At 43.2% G+C, this 19,032-nt stretch overlaps 1 protein-coding gene across 1 annotated transcript in view; it reads right to left on the bottom strand.

Annotated features, from left to right (window-relative positions):
• Window positions 1-41: 41 nt before the first annotated feature.
• HDGFL3 (HDGF like 3) overlaps window positions 42-19,032 on the bottom strand; it is a 39,795-nt gene continuing 20,804 nt past the window's right edge. The window contains exons 2-6 of the mRNA XM_062000681.1: window positions 16,868-16,944; window positions 12,896-13,034; window positions 11,435-11,593; window positions 9,728-9,874; window positions 42-2,226 (exon numbers count right to left, since the gene is read on the bottom strand). Coding sequence (XP_061856665.1) covers window positions 2,221-2,226; window positions 9,728-9,874; window positions 11,435-11,593; window positions 12,896-13,034; window positions 16,868-16,944 — 528 coding nt within the window. The 3' untranslated portion in view covers window positions 42-2,220. The remainder of the gene's footprint in view (window positions 2,227-9,727; window positions 9,875-11,434; window positions 11,594-12,895; window positions 13,035-16,867; window positions 16,945-19,032) is intronic.

Genomic DNA, 19,032 nt, shown 5'->3' with positions numbered 1-19,032 from the left:
GAAACCTTTAAAGAAGCAATCAACTCTTATGACAAGACTCCTTATATGACAAGCAAATCATATAGTTTTATTAATTCTTGTAAGGATAAGCTGCTGGAAGGGCTGTGCCTCTGCCCGCAGTTCCACGTGTGCTCAGCAGCCCCTCTGTGCTGCCACTGGGGCTCGTCGCCCTGGCAGTCAGGCCTGGCCCCCCAGGTGTGCTTTCAGAGTGGAGGTGGTTTTTGGCCACGTTCTTCCCTGCAGCCACTTTTGCTAACGCTGCTGGGTCATAAGGAGCAGCAACCACAGCCCGTGGTTTGTGTGGTTGATGTCTCTGTTTGCGATGACAGCCACTTCTGCACCATCTACGTATATTTGTACTAAATGCAGCACTTAGTGCCTTGCTCAGGGATGAAATTAGCTGATACATTGCAACTGGAAACACTTCATTTTGGGATGTTGACTTTTGGGTGATTTGGAGAGCTTAAAATTTCTTTTGAACCCTGATGAGGAAGAGGAAGTATCTGCGTGTTGCACCCTGCACAAGGGCGTGTGCAGAGCAGCGGGAAGCTCCCGCTTTAACCCTCTCCCGGTGAACACTGAGATGAGAGAACCCAGGGATTTGTGTTTCCAGCCCAAGGAGCAACTCTAAAATAACCACAACACATCTCAGTCAATGCTTCTTGGCAAAAAGGAACTTGGCAACCCTCTCCTCCAGCCCCAGCCTCTACATCCATGGGAGCTGGGGATAGCTCCCTCCCCAGACATGCTCCCCGGGCAGGCGGGGACCTGCTGGCTCCCAAACAGGGCTGGGAGCCTCCGCTGCTCCTCGGGTTTTCAAAGAAACTTTGAATACATTCAAGGTGAATTTAATAACCTCCTGTTATCCAGAAAAGGCAAAGTACAGAAAAAAAAAAATAAAGATCTCACCTGCACTTGTATCTATTATGGTCAACTCATGTTAACAGAATGTTTTGCTTTAATACTTGACTTACATTAATACCTCACATTATTACACGTATGAAGCCAAATATGACGCTAACTTAGTTGCTTACAACCTCAAACCTTACTCCCAATACACATTCCAATAAATTTATTCTGTAAAAACAATACATTTTTTTGTTTCCTTTTTGTTTTCTTTTTTGTTTTTTTGTTGTGGTTTTGTGGTTTTTTTTGTTTTCTTTTTTTTTTTTACAGTAAACTCATCAACTACAAACCTTGAATACGCAAAAGATGTTCCAAGGACAAGCATAACAAGGATTGATAAAACCAGACTAAATATGTTTTCACAATAAAAGCTGGCATAAAAATAAATAAAAATCTCTATTATCACAATAGCAACAATAATGTACACAGAATAATGGATCTGGAATGCTTACTTACTAGTCTAGTTCTATTTCCAAAAGGAAAACAAACTTAAAAAGCCAGAATGACAGCATCCTTTTTTAAGCCTTTCACTATTTCAAATGGATGTTTTCTTTTGGTTTCCCATAGGGTTCTGTATCACAGTAAGCTTAAAAATGGAAAGCATCCAAACGAATGATTTCAAATTGTGTTGGCATTGGAAAAAATCCTTGTATTAATCTAAAGAAACACAAAAAGACTTCCACTAACTCCACATATAGGAACTAAGTCAGATAGTGTACATTACATCATGATTTTGAGAAGTATTAAGAGCATAACTAGCTAGGTACTTCTAATAAGGAAAGGTATTTTATTACATTATTGAACTTGGCGGTGATCTCAACTGAAGAAGAATTTTTCTTTTATGGTGTAAACTGATCAAAAATCAAGGGAGCATGGATATAGGGAACTTTCACATCATGTCTGTACGTGGCAGATACTGTAGTATTGTATGGAGGGGACTCATTTCTAGCATTTGCTTGGTTTTTAAAAAAATGCTGTTTTAGAATGATAGAATTTGGAGTTAGGCCTTTTCTGTGAGAAAAGGATCGACAACATGTTCAAGTATGCGATATCTTCATAAACCTCAGCCACTGGTGAAGGGCAACTTCATGCAACCAAATAATATGAAAATCAAAAAAGTAACCCTTAGAAAAAAGGGTAAAATGTCATTTCTGCAAACACAACAGATAGGAATGTGAATAATGTGCATACAAACTGGGATGCTGTTGATGATACTAATGAACAGATGTGGTGACTCATATCAAATCCAAGAATATTAGACAACCAAACATGGAACCTTCTTGTGTTTCCCTTATTCAGCAGTCATTATGTTGGTTAAGTCTGAAAGAGAGAGAGAGAGAGAGAGAAAAATCACATTAATGTAAGAAAAAGCATACTGCAACAAACTTGACAGAGTTAATGCCTTATTCCCACACTTCAGAGACACTGCTGCAGGTAACCACCTGGTTTGTCCAAACAGAAATGTTTTTCCAGAGAAAACTGCTTATGTCACGTCACCTGAACGTACCAAATACTAAAGAACACAGTTTAAAAGTAAACATTGAGGGTTTTAGTCAACTAAGCAGCTCCAGTCACCTACGTGGGCTGTTTTTTGTTTCCCCAGCCACCTCATTAGGAATCCTGTCCTTTACTTCTCACATGAAGTTTGCATTTTCCCATGACCCTGGTTGGCTTTGCCAAAAGCTGTGGTGCTGCCGTGGGCATGAAGGCCTCGTGCTGAGAACACCTTTTGTTCAAACAAAGGAATGCAGACAGACAGAAAAAAGTCAACATCAAGGAGCAAGTGTGGAGGTACAGATTAAATCCACTGGGGATGATGGAATTTTCATTTGACACAGGATCCAGGAGAGAGTATGAGGATGAGAGAGGAGTGCCCACTTAGCAGGCTGGGATGCCAGGCTGTGTTTGTTCAGTGGGGTTCTTCTCTCCTGCAACACGGGATTTGCAAACAGTAGCGAGTGGAAACCTGCAGTTTCCGTGTGGGAGGTCCTGGTACATCCTGGCTAAAGACACATGAGAAGGGGTTATTCTCATGTGATAGTGGCCCAGAGGAGCTGCCTGAGCCCTGCCTCCCCCTAAACGTCTAACAATGCACTGCTCATCCAGAGCACCCCACTGCCATCGACTTTGCTCCTGTGCGAGTTGAAGCAATGAGATTATAGTTACAGATGCTTTGGAGATAGGGGTGGGAGGGGTTCACTGCTGTTTCTTTCCCTTCAGAGAGAAGTGCAGACATCCATTAAAACAACTACAAATGATTAGTCAATCAAACCCATCTTCTGCTACAGTTCTTGATGAAAGTACTACCCAGCACTGAGAGGCAGAATGGGTGGTGAAACGGCTGGTTCCTACTCATATCCAGTAAGGAACGCTGTCCTTTTGGATGTGAAACCCTTGCTCATACACAGTATCGTATTCAGTAAGGCAAGCTGTCCTTTTGGATGTGAAACTCTTGCACCTAGCCCCTCTGGGCTAAGGCCAGCAGACTGGATAGGCATCATTCTTATGTGAGGCATTGGGAATGTCAATACTTCTATGCCCACAGATAAGTCCATTGGGCACAGTGTGGCACAGGAGGGACAACAAAGAGCCTGGTATGCAAATCAGCCTCTGGGATTTCACAGTTTCCAGCACCACCTTCCAGGGCTACAGACACGCTGTCTCCTGGGCATGCTCTGGGGTGCCCAGCAGTCAGCAGTTTCCTCTCCCCCAAAGCAGCCAGCCCTGGGGCTCCTTCCTGCCCAGGCAGCCCCAGGGCTGCTGCGGCTGCTCAGAGAGGATGCAGCAGAGCTGAGCACTGAACATGGTCTCCATGGTTTCATTTCTCTTCACAAATGGATCAACTCTCAGGGTTTTGTTTGAACAGGTCTCTTGGCTGTACTGTAAGATACGGTACAACGTGTGCTGCACTGACCAGCACTGCTGCACACAAAGGAAACGGCACAGAATCTGGCTGATTTGAGTGAGAAATTTCAGTCATCAATAACATTGATGGACAGAGACCACAGAGAGCAGGGAATGCAACTAAAGCCACAAATTGCCTTCTTTATTGTCAGGGAAAATTCCTTCCTCAACAGTGTCTGGCAACTGCCAGCCATCCTGTACTTTAAAAGCTCTTGCTGGATGGGCAGAAGGGTAAGTGTTTACTTGCTCTGTATGATCATTGTTATTCCATGTTGCTTTTAGATCAAAATGGTTACAGGATCTGATGTACACAGACGTGCAAAGAGTGTATTTCTACCACCTGCTTTACTCTCAACTTGCATTCAGACATTTGTTTTTCTCCCAAGTTGTGTCCCACTGCCTTACTCAGCAGTGCCCTCATCCTGAGCTACGGGAAAGCAGCAGACAACACAACCCTTTACACCACACAATATGCCACTACTTGATTTTTACATAGAAGTTTGAACTGTGCAACAGTTAAACCCATTTTTACACATTACCTTTTTTGCAAGGGTAGGTTTTAACTTACCTCAAATTGTACAAAAAAAAAAAGAATCTGCCAGAAATAGAGTGTTTCATTTTCTGCAGAAACACCCACATAAATGCTCTCACAGTGAACAGAGCCCTAAATGCTACACTTTTCATGTTGCTAACCCCCCACCTGTTACACAGCCTAACCAGTGTTATTCTTGAGAAGGAACTGCAAAGGAATCAAACGTCTCAAAACCACATCAGGACATGGTGAACCTGCATTTCTCTGGACAGTCTGGCCATATAGCACTTGTCTTTCATAGCAGTAACTGGAATTGTTGCTACCCCACAAGAACATCACAACAAAAAATACGTCCTGGACACGGGCTGTTTCAAATATGTTCTCCCAATTGCAAAAGTATCAGATGGCAGTAATTTTGGACCAGATTTTGATCCCCTTATTCATGCTGGCAAGCAGTCGCCTCCACAAATAGATCCACTGACTCCCATGTTAGTAACTGATTGTCAGTGTGAGTAAAAAGATCACAGTCCTTTACCCCACTTGAGTATTGGAGCTGTACCAAGTGCAAAAGTGTATTTAATCTCCAACAAATGCATTATATTTTAAAGACTCAGTAAAATCACTCATCTCCTGAAAGGCAGCCACATGCACCTATACACAGAGAGAACACCTCATTTACCAACACAATGTCTGGGCTGCAACTGAAATAATGCCCACCAAAAGGGAAACCAGTCACACACCCCCAGTGCTGACCTTAACGTTCAAACACTCCCTAACAGGGCAAGGACTGCAGCCAGCTCTCAAACGTCACCATCTGGGCATCCAGAGAGCAGAAGTAGAATGTGACTTAGGTGCTCAGTTAGAAAGATTCAGAATTCTGCCAGCCAAGAACCAAACACACACTGGAGATTTAAAAAAGTGGGATGTAAATCTGCTGCCACGAATTCATTGATTTCTGAGCTAATTTTGTACCACAGAAAGTAAACAACACGGAGCCCCAGTACCTTTCCACTGGAAGAGTCTGTTTATGCAGCATTTTGAGAAAGCCAAAACAATTTAGTATTTAACAGCAGAGGACTGTCATTGGTTGGGAGGGGGAAGATCTCTGACTCTTGACTTGAGCAAACTCTGGAATGGGCTGTCTTAGCTAATATGTTCTTAGTTAATTGATATAAGATATAAGGCTTTGCATCTTTCTGGCGAGGGAATTGGCCAGAGAACAGCAGTGAGGGAAAGAGCTTGAGAAACGGGTAGTGGCAGGACACAGTTATAAACTGTGTCTGAGTCTGAGGAGGCCAATGACTCTTCTGCTGAGAGTGCCTGCAGTCCTCAACAATAGTTGAGAAACTAAGGGCTGGAGACAGGAAAAGAAAGCAGCTTTGTCATCCCCAGGGCTAAAAAAAAAAATGGCAAGTTGAGCCCTTGAACAGCACGAAATTGGCTGAAAAAAATCATAGCTCTGGAAGTACTTTTATTTGTTCTGGGTTTGAGTCTTTAGGAAGCCATCACTTCCCATTTTCAAGCTTTCTTCTACCACCTGGAGGTTAGAAATTTCATTAAAAAATAGAGGTGAAGATGCTTCTGCAATCATCTGACTTCAGCTTGTTAACCCTTGCAGAAGATCCCCACAATGCTGAGGCTAAGAGTGTGATTAAAAGCCAAAATTCTGCAGAGGAGAGATGCATCTTCAGCCTGCACTCCAGGCACTATAAAACACAATCACTGCCTCATTAGTTGTAGTATTATCAAGAGAAAAGCTGCTTGTGTCCTTCAGGCAACTCTTGGATGGTCAGAGACCTGGGAGGTGCAGAGCACAGGAGGCAGAGGTTCTGCGGGCCTTGGGCTGCCCTCAAGCGGTGTAGCTGAGCCGCTGCCCTTCCCACTGCCCAGTGGGCAAACCCAGGGAAGGAAACATGCTGTCCTTGAGATCATAGCTTTGAACTCTTCTTTTGCTTGTCTCTTCACCTTCATGATACCTTTCTACAAGTTGTTTTGAAACAAACTCTCCCCTAGTGTGACCCTCAGGCAGCCCCTGCACTTGGCCTCTGGGGGGAGGTGAGGGCTTGCCCCCTGTGCTCATTTTGGTGTGCTCCTGGTGCCATCTCATGGCCAGAGACACGGACAGAGACACTTCCTGAGCCAGGCTGGGCTGGCTTTTGCAAGCTGAATGATTTTAAAGAGATCATAATCTCATCTATGAGGGTATCTTTAGCAGACTGAGACATTCTCGGGAATTCATGTCTGTGAACAAGAGGACCATATCCCAACTCTGCAGGAACGTGCTGGTCCTTTTTGACCTTTCTTTGTATAGAAGTAAAATCCAAGTGTGTGGGCTGAAGGAGCTCAAGGCCCTCGGGCAGAGTCCCAGCCTGATGTTGGGCAGAATATGGCCACAGGGATGGGCAGCCCTGTAACCCCAGGAGGTCATCCAGACACTCATTGTGTGCACCAACTGAGAAAAATATCTGATTACTCCTTCCCCAAGTGTCTTGTGTCTGAGGAAGGCAAAACTGCTAAAAAGACACTAGTCTGGCTTGAGGACGCCAGAAGATGGGAGTGTCCCCTCCTGGTCCTAAAAGAGAATTGCAACACTGGCAAAAGCTCAGAAGAACCACTGCAGAGGACTTATGTGTGAAATGCTGATTCTGCAGCACAAATGCCTGAGGTGAGATACCTGCATGAGGATGTGAATTTCTCCAAACTCATCAGTGCTTTTATGCTGCCCTTAAAGCCATCTCTCTATCTGTCTTTAGTACATGCTACCAAAATTCCACCTTTCCCATAATGTTAAGAGCATCCAGGATCTAGTTGAAGCCTGGTTTTTCAGTGTGAGGTCATGTCCCAGTGCTGGGCTGGCAGAGCTCAGAGCAGAGCCAACTCCTCACACAGGTATGACACTGTTGACTGTATTTCTCTGGAGCCGCTGCTGGCAGGAAGGACACAAACTGTTGATGGTATTTCAGCACAGAGACTAGGATACCTACAGTCCTGAAGAGGTGCCCCAAGATGCTCCAGCATGCTGAACTCAACCTCCCAGCAGTTACAAGCATGGCACATACAGAAGGAAGAGCTATAGGAATATTACAAGCCACAAAGTCATTATCCTGTGTGTCTTTTTAGCCATTCAGTCTGCAACTGATCTAACTCAGTGAGCTTTTGTTCATAGAATCGTTACGGTTGGAAGAGACCTTTAAGATCAAGTCCAACCCTTACCTCACACTGCCAAGCCCACCACTGAACCATGTCCCTCAGCACCTCATCTACATGGCTTTTCAATATCTCCAGGGATGGTGACTCCACCACCTCCCTGGGCAGCCCGTTCCAACGCTTAACAACCCTCTCGTTGAAAAAGTTCTTCCTAATGGCCAATATAAATCTTCCCTGGTGCACCTTGAGCCCATTTCCTCTTGTCCTATCACTCATTACTGGAGAGATAAGATCAACTCCCACCTCACTACAACCCTGAAGTCCACAGGCATGTCCCCTGTCACTGCTACAAACACAGGAAACAAAGCAGGCTCTCCTGAACCTCTTGTCACCACAGGTGGACATTATGGCCGTTTTTCTCACTCAAATATCTGTTTGAAGACATGAAAGTGTCAGAGAGTTCACTAGCCAGATGTGGGCAACACATGCACTATGCACTTGCCACTTCTGAACCCCAAACTCTCAAATTCTGTGGGTGAGGTGCTGGGAAGGCATAGCTGGGCACAGTGTCTCCTCGTGTCAGTCTCTGGCTCAAGCCGATAGCTTGTTCAGAGTGAATGGGAGAGGCTCAGAGCGTATTATCTTCCTGACCCCACGAGCCACACACCACTGTCTGTAGGCAAAGAGCCACCAAACACATACACTGTACTGCAGAGATAAGGGAGAAGGAGGCTCTGGTAGGGTTCTTTGGGTGGTAGATGACAGTAGCTCCCAGCGGTTGTGTTTTGTGAGAAAGGGTTGGGGCTGAGTATGCAGCTGGGGGCTATGGCACCCCAGCAATGTCAGATGAGAGCCTGTGCTGGCTGGTTTCCTCTCACACCTGGGGGTTTGTGTCACTCAGCAGCTCCTGTGACACCCCAGCCCGGCTGCTGGCCACGTGGCACAGCCCTGGCACGGGAATCGCACAGGAACTGGTGCTGAGCCAGAGCTGTGAGTGCTCAGGGAGGCTTGTGCTGCTCCAAGGGCTCAGAAATAGTGGTTGTTAAAGGTGGCTGTTGATGAATCTATTCCCATGCTAATTCCCCTGCTGAGCAGCCTTCCTTTCTGTTGTTGTGGCCACAACAAAGTAATGTTGATATGAACATAAAACCTACACAAATGATCACATGAAGCCACTCTGAAGCTGACACTATAGCCCCTCCTTGGAAGGTCACACCTCAAGGCAGGATCTGGCCTAAACCCTGCAGTTTGCAGAGCCTGTAATGTGCACACGAATCCTCACTAACTCCAAATAAATCAATGGGACTACACAAATTTTATACTAGTGTGAAAGAATAAGCTGACTCTCAGTGTTTAGTGAGCCAAAATGCATTATGCAAACAGTCTGATTCTGCTCTCACATCATTTTTGCATCATTCCAGCTCATGGTTTTCAGTGGTTCATAGAATCACAGAATGGTAGGGGTCAGAAGGGACTTTTAGACATCATCTAGTCCAACCTCCCTGCAGAAGCAGGTTCACCTAGATCAGGTTGCATAGCAACATGTCCAGGTGGGTCTTGAAGACCTCCAAGGAAGGAGACTCCACAATCCCTCTGGGCAGCCTGTGCCAGGGCTCCCTCACCTGAACAGTGAAATAGTTTCTTCTGATGTTTAAATGAAACTTTTTGTGTTCCAGCTTCATCCCATTACCCCTGGTCCTGTTGCTAGCTACTATAGAAAAGAGGGATGTCCCAACCTCCTGACACCCACCATTTAGATATTTGTAAATGTTAATAAGATCCCCCCTCAATCTCCTCTTCTCCAGACTAAACAGCCCCAGTTCCTGCAGCCTTTCCTCGTACGAAAGATGTTCCAGTCCCCAGAACATCTTGGTGGCCCTGCGCTGGACTCTCTCCAGCAGTTCTCTGTCCCTCTTGAGCTGAGGAGCCCAGAACTGGACACAAGGACAGAATGGGACATAGTTCTGGACACTGTTCCTCTCAGCTGACATCCATGCAAGTGCTGAAACAAAAATAATGCTTATAGCATCTTTTCTCATTCAGACTCTTCTCTAGAGCAAAATGTGCGCTAGTGCAGGGACCAGTCCCATGTCTCTGCTCTAGACACATTTTGAGCACTGAAATGTAACAAAAAAAGATAGTGCACAGGTCACTGCAAGGCAATGCCTTCCACTCCTAGCTCCAAAGCCCCTTGGTAGCAAACTGCCTGGGAAGTGAGTGACATTAACAGAAGATTACCCCTTCACTGGTTTTCTGCAAATCTGAAGAAGTGTTTCTTGTGTCATTGCCTGCGTCCCCAGCATCAGAGCTGCTCTTATTTTCTTCCTCTTTGCAGTCCTTATCATCTTCATCTCCAGGCGATTTCCGTGACTGCTTGGAGGATTTCTGAAATGATCAACAACAAAGTTAAGAAAATTGAAATTGAGCTTTGGTCACAGACAAGACACTTTGGAAATGTATGTGGAATGCTCTCTGATCACACAGCTCCCTCTTTGAGGTGAATATTGTGGAGGATATGTGGGCTGGAAAGTGTTTTTCAGGTGAAGTACTTGGAGTTACAGCTGTCACTGAAGCAAAAGGAGGAATTCTGTGTTCAGCACAGGTTGGCAACACAGTGGACTGTAAGACAGACACAGTAACAGGAGATGGGTATTAGTGTTGGGTCACCTGTAGGTTTTGTTAGCTAATGAAACAGATGGTGCCAGCTTGACAAAAGTTTTGATTAAACACAGAGATGTAAAATGAGAATAACATTAGCAGAGCTGCTTTCCATACTTTTTTCAGTGCTGTCAGCTTTAATATATTAACATTAAAGCCATGTGGAACCAATACATCTTTTCTGCTCCCTTTATGTTATCCAGTTCTACAGCACAAAAGGGTAAATTGTGGCATTAAACCACCATTTTCCTAATTCTCTGTTTGCCCAGAGTCTTCTGGAAAGAAGATGGTAGACCAGACCTGAATTTCTAGTGTAAAACACACAAAGGGGAAGAAATGACTTAATACATTTTGTTCAGTGGATGAACCATGAGAATTCCTGCTCTGCCCCAAACTGAGCCTGGACTAGATTGTTTCCTTGCTTGCTTCTCGATTCATTTAGTTTTCAATTTCAGCATGAAAGTTTTCACTCTCTGCCACACTTTCCACAATTTGTTAAGCAAAGAACAGAGCTGAAGGTACATGCAGAACTGGAGGCAGGGAGCATCATGCTGCTCCCTTTCACCCAGCTGACAATCGACAAGTGCATCTGAACCCAAGGCTGTCCCCACACAGGTGATTATATTCACCACTGTTATGAGGACACACCACTCAGCTTCTTCATCTATGTTATTACTTAGATATTAACACAGCAGGTAGGTGCTACAATGCAGGTCTTTTATCTACAAATTGAGTGTCCTGCTCCCTGATGAATGAATTAGTTCTTCCTCCCTCCCATTCTGTGTCCTGTGCTGATGTATTTCCCAGCCAGCTGCACCTGGAGCAGCAGAGCACACCTGACTCTCCCTCACTCCCCATCAGCACAGCACCTGGGGCATTTACAGGGAGACAGGAGAGGGAAGACTGAATTCTCTGGGACAGGAACCAAAGCTGAACTCACAGCACCAGGAGGCGTGCTCTTAAGGCTTTTGTTTGCTACTCATGGAGAAATACCTATTGAAGATGATAAAAACTATCAATCAATCTTTGAACAGGTTTCTAGCCCTTCTGAACTCCTGCCCAGGCTTTCACCTCCTTCTCAAAGTGTGGCACTAGAACAGAGTGGAGCATTTCAACTGCTGTCTCACCAAGGCTACCTACAAAAGCACTTCCCTTTGCCTGTTTGAACACCATTGCTATGGTACTGGAATCAAAATGCTAAAGAGGGCAGAACAGATTGCCATGAGGTGGGACAGTATTCTAGTTATAAATGCACATGGGTAACAATGAGAAAACTCAGGAGATAACCTTTGAAGTGTAGGATTTTTTCCGTTTTGAGCCTGCTTTTTCATTCTTTCTTTTTCCTTTTCCATCCTCTTCTACCCGATCACCTTCCTCCTCACTGCTGGCATCTGCTGTATTTCCTCCTTCTCCTTCAGTTTCCGATGAGCTCTGTTGCTGAATTGCCTTTAAAATAACAGTAACAACACAAACAAGAAAAATATCGCTAAAATCGATTACTTTTGTTCTGTATTGAAGACAGAAATCCTGGTAACAGCCACCTTACACTTCAGTTGCTATCATCAGGAAGAGCTGGCATTATTCTTGCAATTATCAACAAAAAGGACTGCAAAGGCAATTTTCTCGGCCACCGTTTGAGAACAGTTATCAGATGTAGATTCTGGGATAGCATGTTCTGAAGGGTTTACACAGAAAAAGGAGACCTAGTAACAAAAATGTGCTTGCTGGAGAACTAAGGGTTGCTCAGTGAAGATACCTGGGATGTTCTGCTTTGGGCAAAACTATAGAAACTCTTAAGACTTTGGCTATAATAGGAGAGAGTCATTCAGGGGAGAAGATGACTGTTACACAGCCCACCAAAGGGTAAGATCTCTGTGTTAGGAAAAAGCAAACACTAACCACAAAGCTGAGAGCTCTTTTGACAGTCCATCTTCCACAGACTATTCACTGGCCTTTTTTTAAATCCCTGAGTGAATGCAAAACATCTGCAGGGCTGCAAATCTAAAACAGGAACCGAGAAGGGCAGCAGCTTGTCTGCAGGTGGTCCATATCTCTGGTTTGTAAGGTTCTGTGCTAATAATGTAATAGGTGTTTGCCTTCTTTTAGAGGTGATTTTTTTTTTGCCTTCAAAGGACCCAGTTTTTTTAAATGAGAAAAATTCTTTGGCTTTATACAGCCTGCCAACTACTCTTCTCCCCATCCAGTTTCCCTGACTTTTTGCTCTGGACATCCAACAGGGAGAGCTGTTGTACAGCAGCTGCTATCTCCTAACAGCAGCTTCAACCACCACCTTCTCACCCCTCACAACTTTGGCAGCGCTGTCCTACGTGTTATACATTACCAATGTAAAAATCAAAAGTACGGTGACCTTAAGGTCTGTATAAAATACACTGAACCTGATACAAAAATAAACAACAGAAAGAAGAAGTCAGAAATTATTCATGTTTATACTGCAGTAAATAAACCCTTCCATTTTTAATTCAACTAAATCTGCTGCAGAATTTTCCACTTCACCACCCCTGAATATCACAGAAAGCAAAGGGCTCTGCAGTATGATTAAAGTTCAGTTTGTCACAGAGTGCAAGACCACCGTTGTCTTTGCATTACACAACTACAAAAGCTGTGAATCTTTCTAGTTCCACCAAAACCAAGACCTTCCACATCACTCACACCATGTTTACATTGACAAGAAGTCTTCAAAGAAGAAAGCAAGAAAGATAAGGAGGAACAGAAGTGAAAGTCATTTACCTGATATCCAGTAAACTTTACTCCGGGGTTGTTTTCTATTTCCCACAGGCCTTCATTAAATCCTTTTCGCTTGTTTGACTTCCCAAACTTATCTTTATATTCTTTATATGGGAAAAGGTCTTTGGGCCCCAGGAACGCACTGCATTTTAACAAAGGTAACATTCAGAAAATACCTTAAATTCCTTCTCTTCACATAAACCCCTACAGTAAGAGTGCAAATATATTCTCTATTTTTCTGCTCATTCCATCATTTCTTTTTCAGTTGTCTTTGTTTGTTTGTTTATTTAACACACTGGCTTCGAGTTACTGCTGTCAGTCTGATTTAGTGGACTGTCTCACCATCCTGATGTTTGATGTTGCAAAACCATGCTGGGACCCTAAAAACAACTAAACAGACTCTCATTTATTTCATTAACTGCTGCTGGGAACTGGCACTTGAACAGTTTATGAAAGGGCTTACATGACATAATTGCCTGGGATAGCAAAGGACCAAATGTCCAATCTTAGGTGTTACAAATCCAAAAAGGCCTAAAAACACAGTATGAAAAGTTAAAGCACGTGAAGAGTGCCTAAAACCCATGAGTCAAAACTTATCTGTTGTACTGTGGGACAGAAAAAAGCAGTGGCATTTATTACTACCTATACTGCCAGTAAGCCTGGGAGGTTCTTGCTTGGAATAAGCCCCCCACATGCTAGATTCTGTGCAGACACAATAAACATGCTCTCTTTCCCAAAAATCTTATAATTTCATATAAGACAAGAAACAATGAGTGAATATAGGCAGATGAGTAATACAAGGAAACAATGAGACACACAGGGTGCTTGTGGCCAAATTGGTTTCTAGACAGCACAGAAAAGAAGGGATTTTGTGCTCTGCTGCTGCATAAGTCAGCTACACACTGGGCCAAATCATTTCAAGCAAAGGCAGCACAATGCAGGGAAAAATAACTACAAAACAAAACAAACTAAAACAAGAGTGGTGGTGTATCCTGCATTTTCTACTTATTTCAAGTATGTAAAACTCTAACTTCTTATACAAAGCTGAAGAAAGCACAATTCCCTTTTCATTGGGTATCTATATGCAGTGTGTTTACTTTGCTCTGTATCATGGCACTGACATGGCTAATTGTAAGTTACATTAAAAACAATGAAAGCAAAAAAAGCCCTTTTTCCCACATGGAAGATTCTATGTCATCAATGAGCTGAGCAAGTCACAGTGTCCTTCACTATAATCACTGTCCTACTTTCCTGATGATCTTTGCAATTAATGTTAACTCTATGATCTCCGTTGCCACAGGATCACAGAGCTCCACCACTTACAACACATTTATAATCATAACATCTCCATGAGGCTGGGAAACTGCCCTTTTTTTGCAGATGGGCTTCTGAGGCAGAGATTTGCCCAAGGTCAAACTCAAAGTGATGGCAGAATACAAAGGAAAACCTAACTCTATTCAGTCTTGAGCTAACACCTTAATCACAGGATCATATTTCTTCCTTGCTGTAAACATTATTTCAGTTTAATGCCTGATTAATGCCCTGATTCTTTCCAGCGTTTATGAATGTGCAAAGTTTAATTCACTTAAATCATCCCACTGGCCAAGAAGTTTGTCGATATAGAGCCAACTGGTGGCTGAAGGCATCAGATGCTGAGTCTCTGGGGAAAGAGTTTCCTTTTAACTATACAGGACACAGAACAGTATCCATACCCAGTTGTCTCATTGAGAAACTGTTCAATTATATAATTGCAAAGACAAAAAAGCATTTGTACCTGAAAGCCAATGAGCGATTTCCAAACTAACAGATGTCTTGTTAATATTAAGGGCTACAATAGAGCAAGGGATCTGAATAAATGACTTTATCTATGCTTTTGCTAACACAAGGAGATGTCTCCTTATTGCCAAAATACACACAAACTGTTTTAACACAAATAACAAAGGAAAATTCTATGAAGATTAAAAGAAGCTACCTTCATTTAGCTCAAAAGTAATGTATGGAAATCTTTCTACAGCCTTTTATGTACAATAAACACTGAAAAACTGACTGTATCTTGGTTTGGAATATATTCATTGCCACTGAGAGAGTGTAACGGTTGCCACTGCCCTGCTGTAAAACTAAGGAACTGCAATCTTAACACTTATGATTTTAAAATTATTTAGGTAGTAAGTACAAACTGTTTTCCTGTTTCAGATGCAGCCAGATCATGGCTCAACAAAATCCAAATCAAAACAGAATCACGGCTTGAGATTCATTAATTTCAGAATAAAGTAGTCAGAGTGCTTTTCTCAACGTGTTTCTTGAGAAAAATGTTTCCACTAAAAAAAAATATTACATTTTGGTTTCTGATTTTAAAGCATCATGAGATTATTTGAACTTTGTTATTTTTAGATTGCTTTGTCACAGCAGTAGTAGTTACAGGAGTAGTTACAAGATATCAAAACATCAGGTTGTTTCATTACAGCGATGGAAATGCTTTAAAGACAGGCTATTTTGATTTTTATTAAGCAGAAACTGCCTTGAAAGATTTTTAGGACAAAATGTGATGTTTGAGCTATGGGGCTTATTAAGTTCTGGAATAATGGTAAAATTGAAAACGAAATCATAGATTTTTAATAAAGTTTAAAACCTCTAAAAGTTAATTTAAAGTGCCATCAGAATTTATTCTTGTTCATTTTGCCATTATTTAAGGAGTTCTAGAAAATGCATTCCCTGCAAGTGGGGAAGGAAAAGTTTATACATGTAAACATTTAATGCAAAATGGAAACTGAGTTATATAACTACCTCAGACATAGTTTCAATTAGAAGCATGTACATTATGATTTTGAAACTCTGTAGCACTTAGTACAACACCTAACTTACCCTTTCCACTCTGATTCCTTTCTCTCCCTTTGAGCTCAGCCAGCTCAGTTCTTCTGTCTTCTGAGAGCTCCATCCTACAATATCCCCAGCACAAATCTCACAAGAATGAATCTACTTTGGTCCTGATTTCAGCTGGGACAGAGTTAATTTTCTCCCTAGTAGCTGGTGGGGTGCTGTGGTTTGGATTTAGTGTGAGAACATTGTTGATAACACAGGATGTTTTAGTTGTTGCTAAGTAGTGCTTATCCCTAAGCAAAGGACTTTTCAGTTTCCCGTGCTCTGCCACCAAGGAGGTGCACAAGGAGCTGGGAGGGAGCACGGCCAGGACAGCTGAGCCCAACTAGCCAAAAGGATGTTCCATAGCACAGGATGTCATGCCCAGGATATAAAGTGGGAGAGGTGTCGGGGACGTGCGGCTCGCTGCTCCGGCAGCGGTCACAGGGTGCTGAGCAACTGCATTGTGCAATTTTCTTGAGTTTTTATCTATCACTTTTTTTTCATTGTTATATGCCTTTAATTACTGCTATTATTATGATAATATATTTTGTTATTGCTTTTATTATTACATTTTCTTTCCTGTTTGTTATTAAACTGTTCCTATCTCAGCCCAGGAGTTCTACTTCTCCCTGTTTCTCCTCCCCATCTGACTGAGGGGGAGCAGTGAGTGAGCAGCTGCATGGTGCTCAGTTGCTAGCTGGGGTTAAACCATGACAATTTTAAAGCTATGTGAGGGCTGCATGAGGCTCTGAGGTCTGCTACCTTTCATTTTACGAACTGCCCAGCAAATTCTCACACAGGACACAAATCCAAACGTGTTTTGGATACAGCCACCTAATCTCTGCTATTATGTACATCCAAGAAAAAACATCTTTTGCTGCTGCATCTGAGTTCAGATGACCTTTTAACAAATTTATACCATCCATGCAGCAGTGTTCTCACCTGCTTTCAGGTTTCACTTGTGTGTGTTACTACAAATGAGTTGGGCTTGGAGGACCCATCTCTAGGCTCCCAATGGTTTCAGTCAAGATTTATTCCAATAAAATCAATGGAGACTATGTTTGCTGCAACACGAGAAGACATTTTCAATGGAAAAGATCATGTACATTCACTTACGTTTCATGAGTCCCAAAAAAGAAGATGGGGTATTTATTTGCTGGAGGCTTCACAGCTCCTTCAGGGAGCTCATCAATCTGTGAGACAGAAATGGAAAAAAGGATTATTCCCAAATGTGGTGTCCTTTGACAAGAACCCCTACCGAGCCATGGAAGTGCTAGTGTAGGTATCCTGCAGCCCTCCGAGGTCCCACTGTGTGCTGGGGTGGGGAGGGGAAGGCAGCTGCTGAATTTTCAGCCAGGCAGGTCATATATGGTCAGCTTGTGACTGAAACACTACAGGGAGATGACAGAAGACCAAGGAGCAAACAAAAAATTTTAACGATTTCATAGGTTTTATAATACACAAAGGCAATAAAATCTAGTCTGCTTAATTTAACTTCAGATGCTGCCTCATCAAAGGCACCGAAGCCCAGAGGGTAAACCTCTGTCTCACACAGCCACCTAAATAACTTCTGCAACAAATGGGGAACAGATGGTATCTCTGAGAACCTGCAGCTGGAAAACTGGACAATCTCCCACTGGTGCTTCCTGGTGGCGATGGTGGTACGCGGTGTAAAATGCGCAACACATGCGAGGGAGAGGACTGCAACTCCTTCCCCACAGCACCCTAATAACTGGGTTTGGTCACCACTCCCCTCCATACTTCATCTCCTCTTTCACATTTTATCCCTGGCCTCCCATTTCTCAGGATACATCTGCAGAGCAGCTAAGGGAGGGATGGTGTGGGTGCTCTGCAGGGATTGGGACAGACCCTTCAGGCTGCACAGTCCTCCATCCTCCCACACTGTGGGGTGTGAGGCAAGGTGTTAGGCACAGGACTGACTTAATCATGTCCATATCTCATTTTTCAGTTCTCTGCCACAGAAATAACAGAGTCCAGGTGCCTACTCGCATAAATCAGCTTTAACTAAGATCTAAATTCCTCCCCAGAAATGGCCTTTGAGCAAATGTGGGCATCTAAAATTAAGCATCCAGAGAACTATCTGGCTAAAAGGGAACCTCATGAATCTAGGTATCTATAGAGCAACACCAGAGAGCAGGTGAATGGCTTGTTGCCTGAGTCTTAGGCAGCTTGCTCTCAACATAAGCATATTGAATCCTGCCAAATGTCACTGGAACTGAGAACAAAGTGCTGACATACCAATGCTATACAAAATCTGCTCCTCAGCAGAGCCTGGGGATGGAACCTGCATGTTTTCACTCAGGAGGCCAGGCCCACATGTGCTTTCTTTCTCTTTTCTTGCCAAAGGAACCCAAACACTGAATTCTTGTTGATTAATAAACACCAGATTGTTTTCAAAGGATGTTCTCTTTCACTGTAAAGCATCTGCTGGCTACGTAGTTCTCAAAGGAGTATGAGGTTTTATAAGAATTTAAGTTCTTCTGGTCTGTTTGCAAGGACGCTCATCAGGGACAGACAAACTAAAGTCACCTGTGGAGCTGTAACATCACAGGAACTCTTTCTGCAAAAGAAACAGAGGCCTAACTTTTAGGTCTGAGTGGTGCATTCTCCGAAGCTACACCAACGTTGGGGAATATAAGAAGAGCACTTCCAAACCATTCCCTGTCTCTTTTCTGTGGCACGACTCATAGCTGTGGATGGCAGGGCTCTGCCACACTGGGCCATGTGTTACCAAGCACTCACTGCCCAGCACAGTCTGCATCACAGAGGTGTCACATGCCTTGTGGGCACAGCAATTACCCAGCATCTTTTACTTAACAAGGCTAACGAGTTGGTAAATAAAAGGAGAATCTATTATTGAATGTACAAAGAAGGAAGATACACACTGGTGGAAGATGGAAGCGTGCATTCAGTTTTAGCTCAGATATGTGTAAAAGTGACTGAAACAACACACAAGGCTGTTAAGTGTCCTCTTCATCATCAGGAATACAGAGAGGAAAGACCGCTAAAGATGTTTTTTTAGAACTAATTATTTTCTTACATTATCTATTTGTTTTTAAGTGCCCATAATGAGGTTATTTGCTCATTAATTTAAATGCAGGTATTAAACTCTAACAGCAATAAAAAGACGGTAGGGGAAAAACATCACAGCTCACTTTACAAACTGATAGCAAGTCAGAGACTTGCAAGTCTGCAACATGTTTTATGCCTCCTTAAAGATAGAAGTACCTATGCCTCAGACCAAAAATGGCTGTGCTGGT

This window comes from Colius striatus, chromosome 7 (assembly GCF_028858725.1).
Source record: "Colius striatus isolate bColStr4 chromosome 7, bColStr4.1.hap1, whole genome shotgun sequence".
NCBI lineage: Eukaryota > Metazoa > Chordata > Aves > Coliiformes > Coliidae > Colius > Colius striatus.
This window is presented reverse-complemented; position numbering and strand designations above follow the sequence as displayed.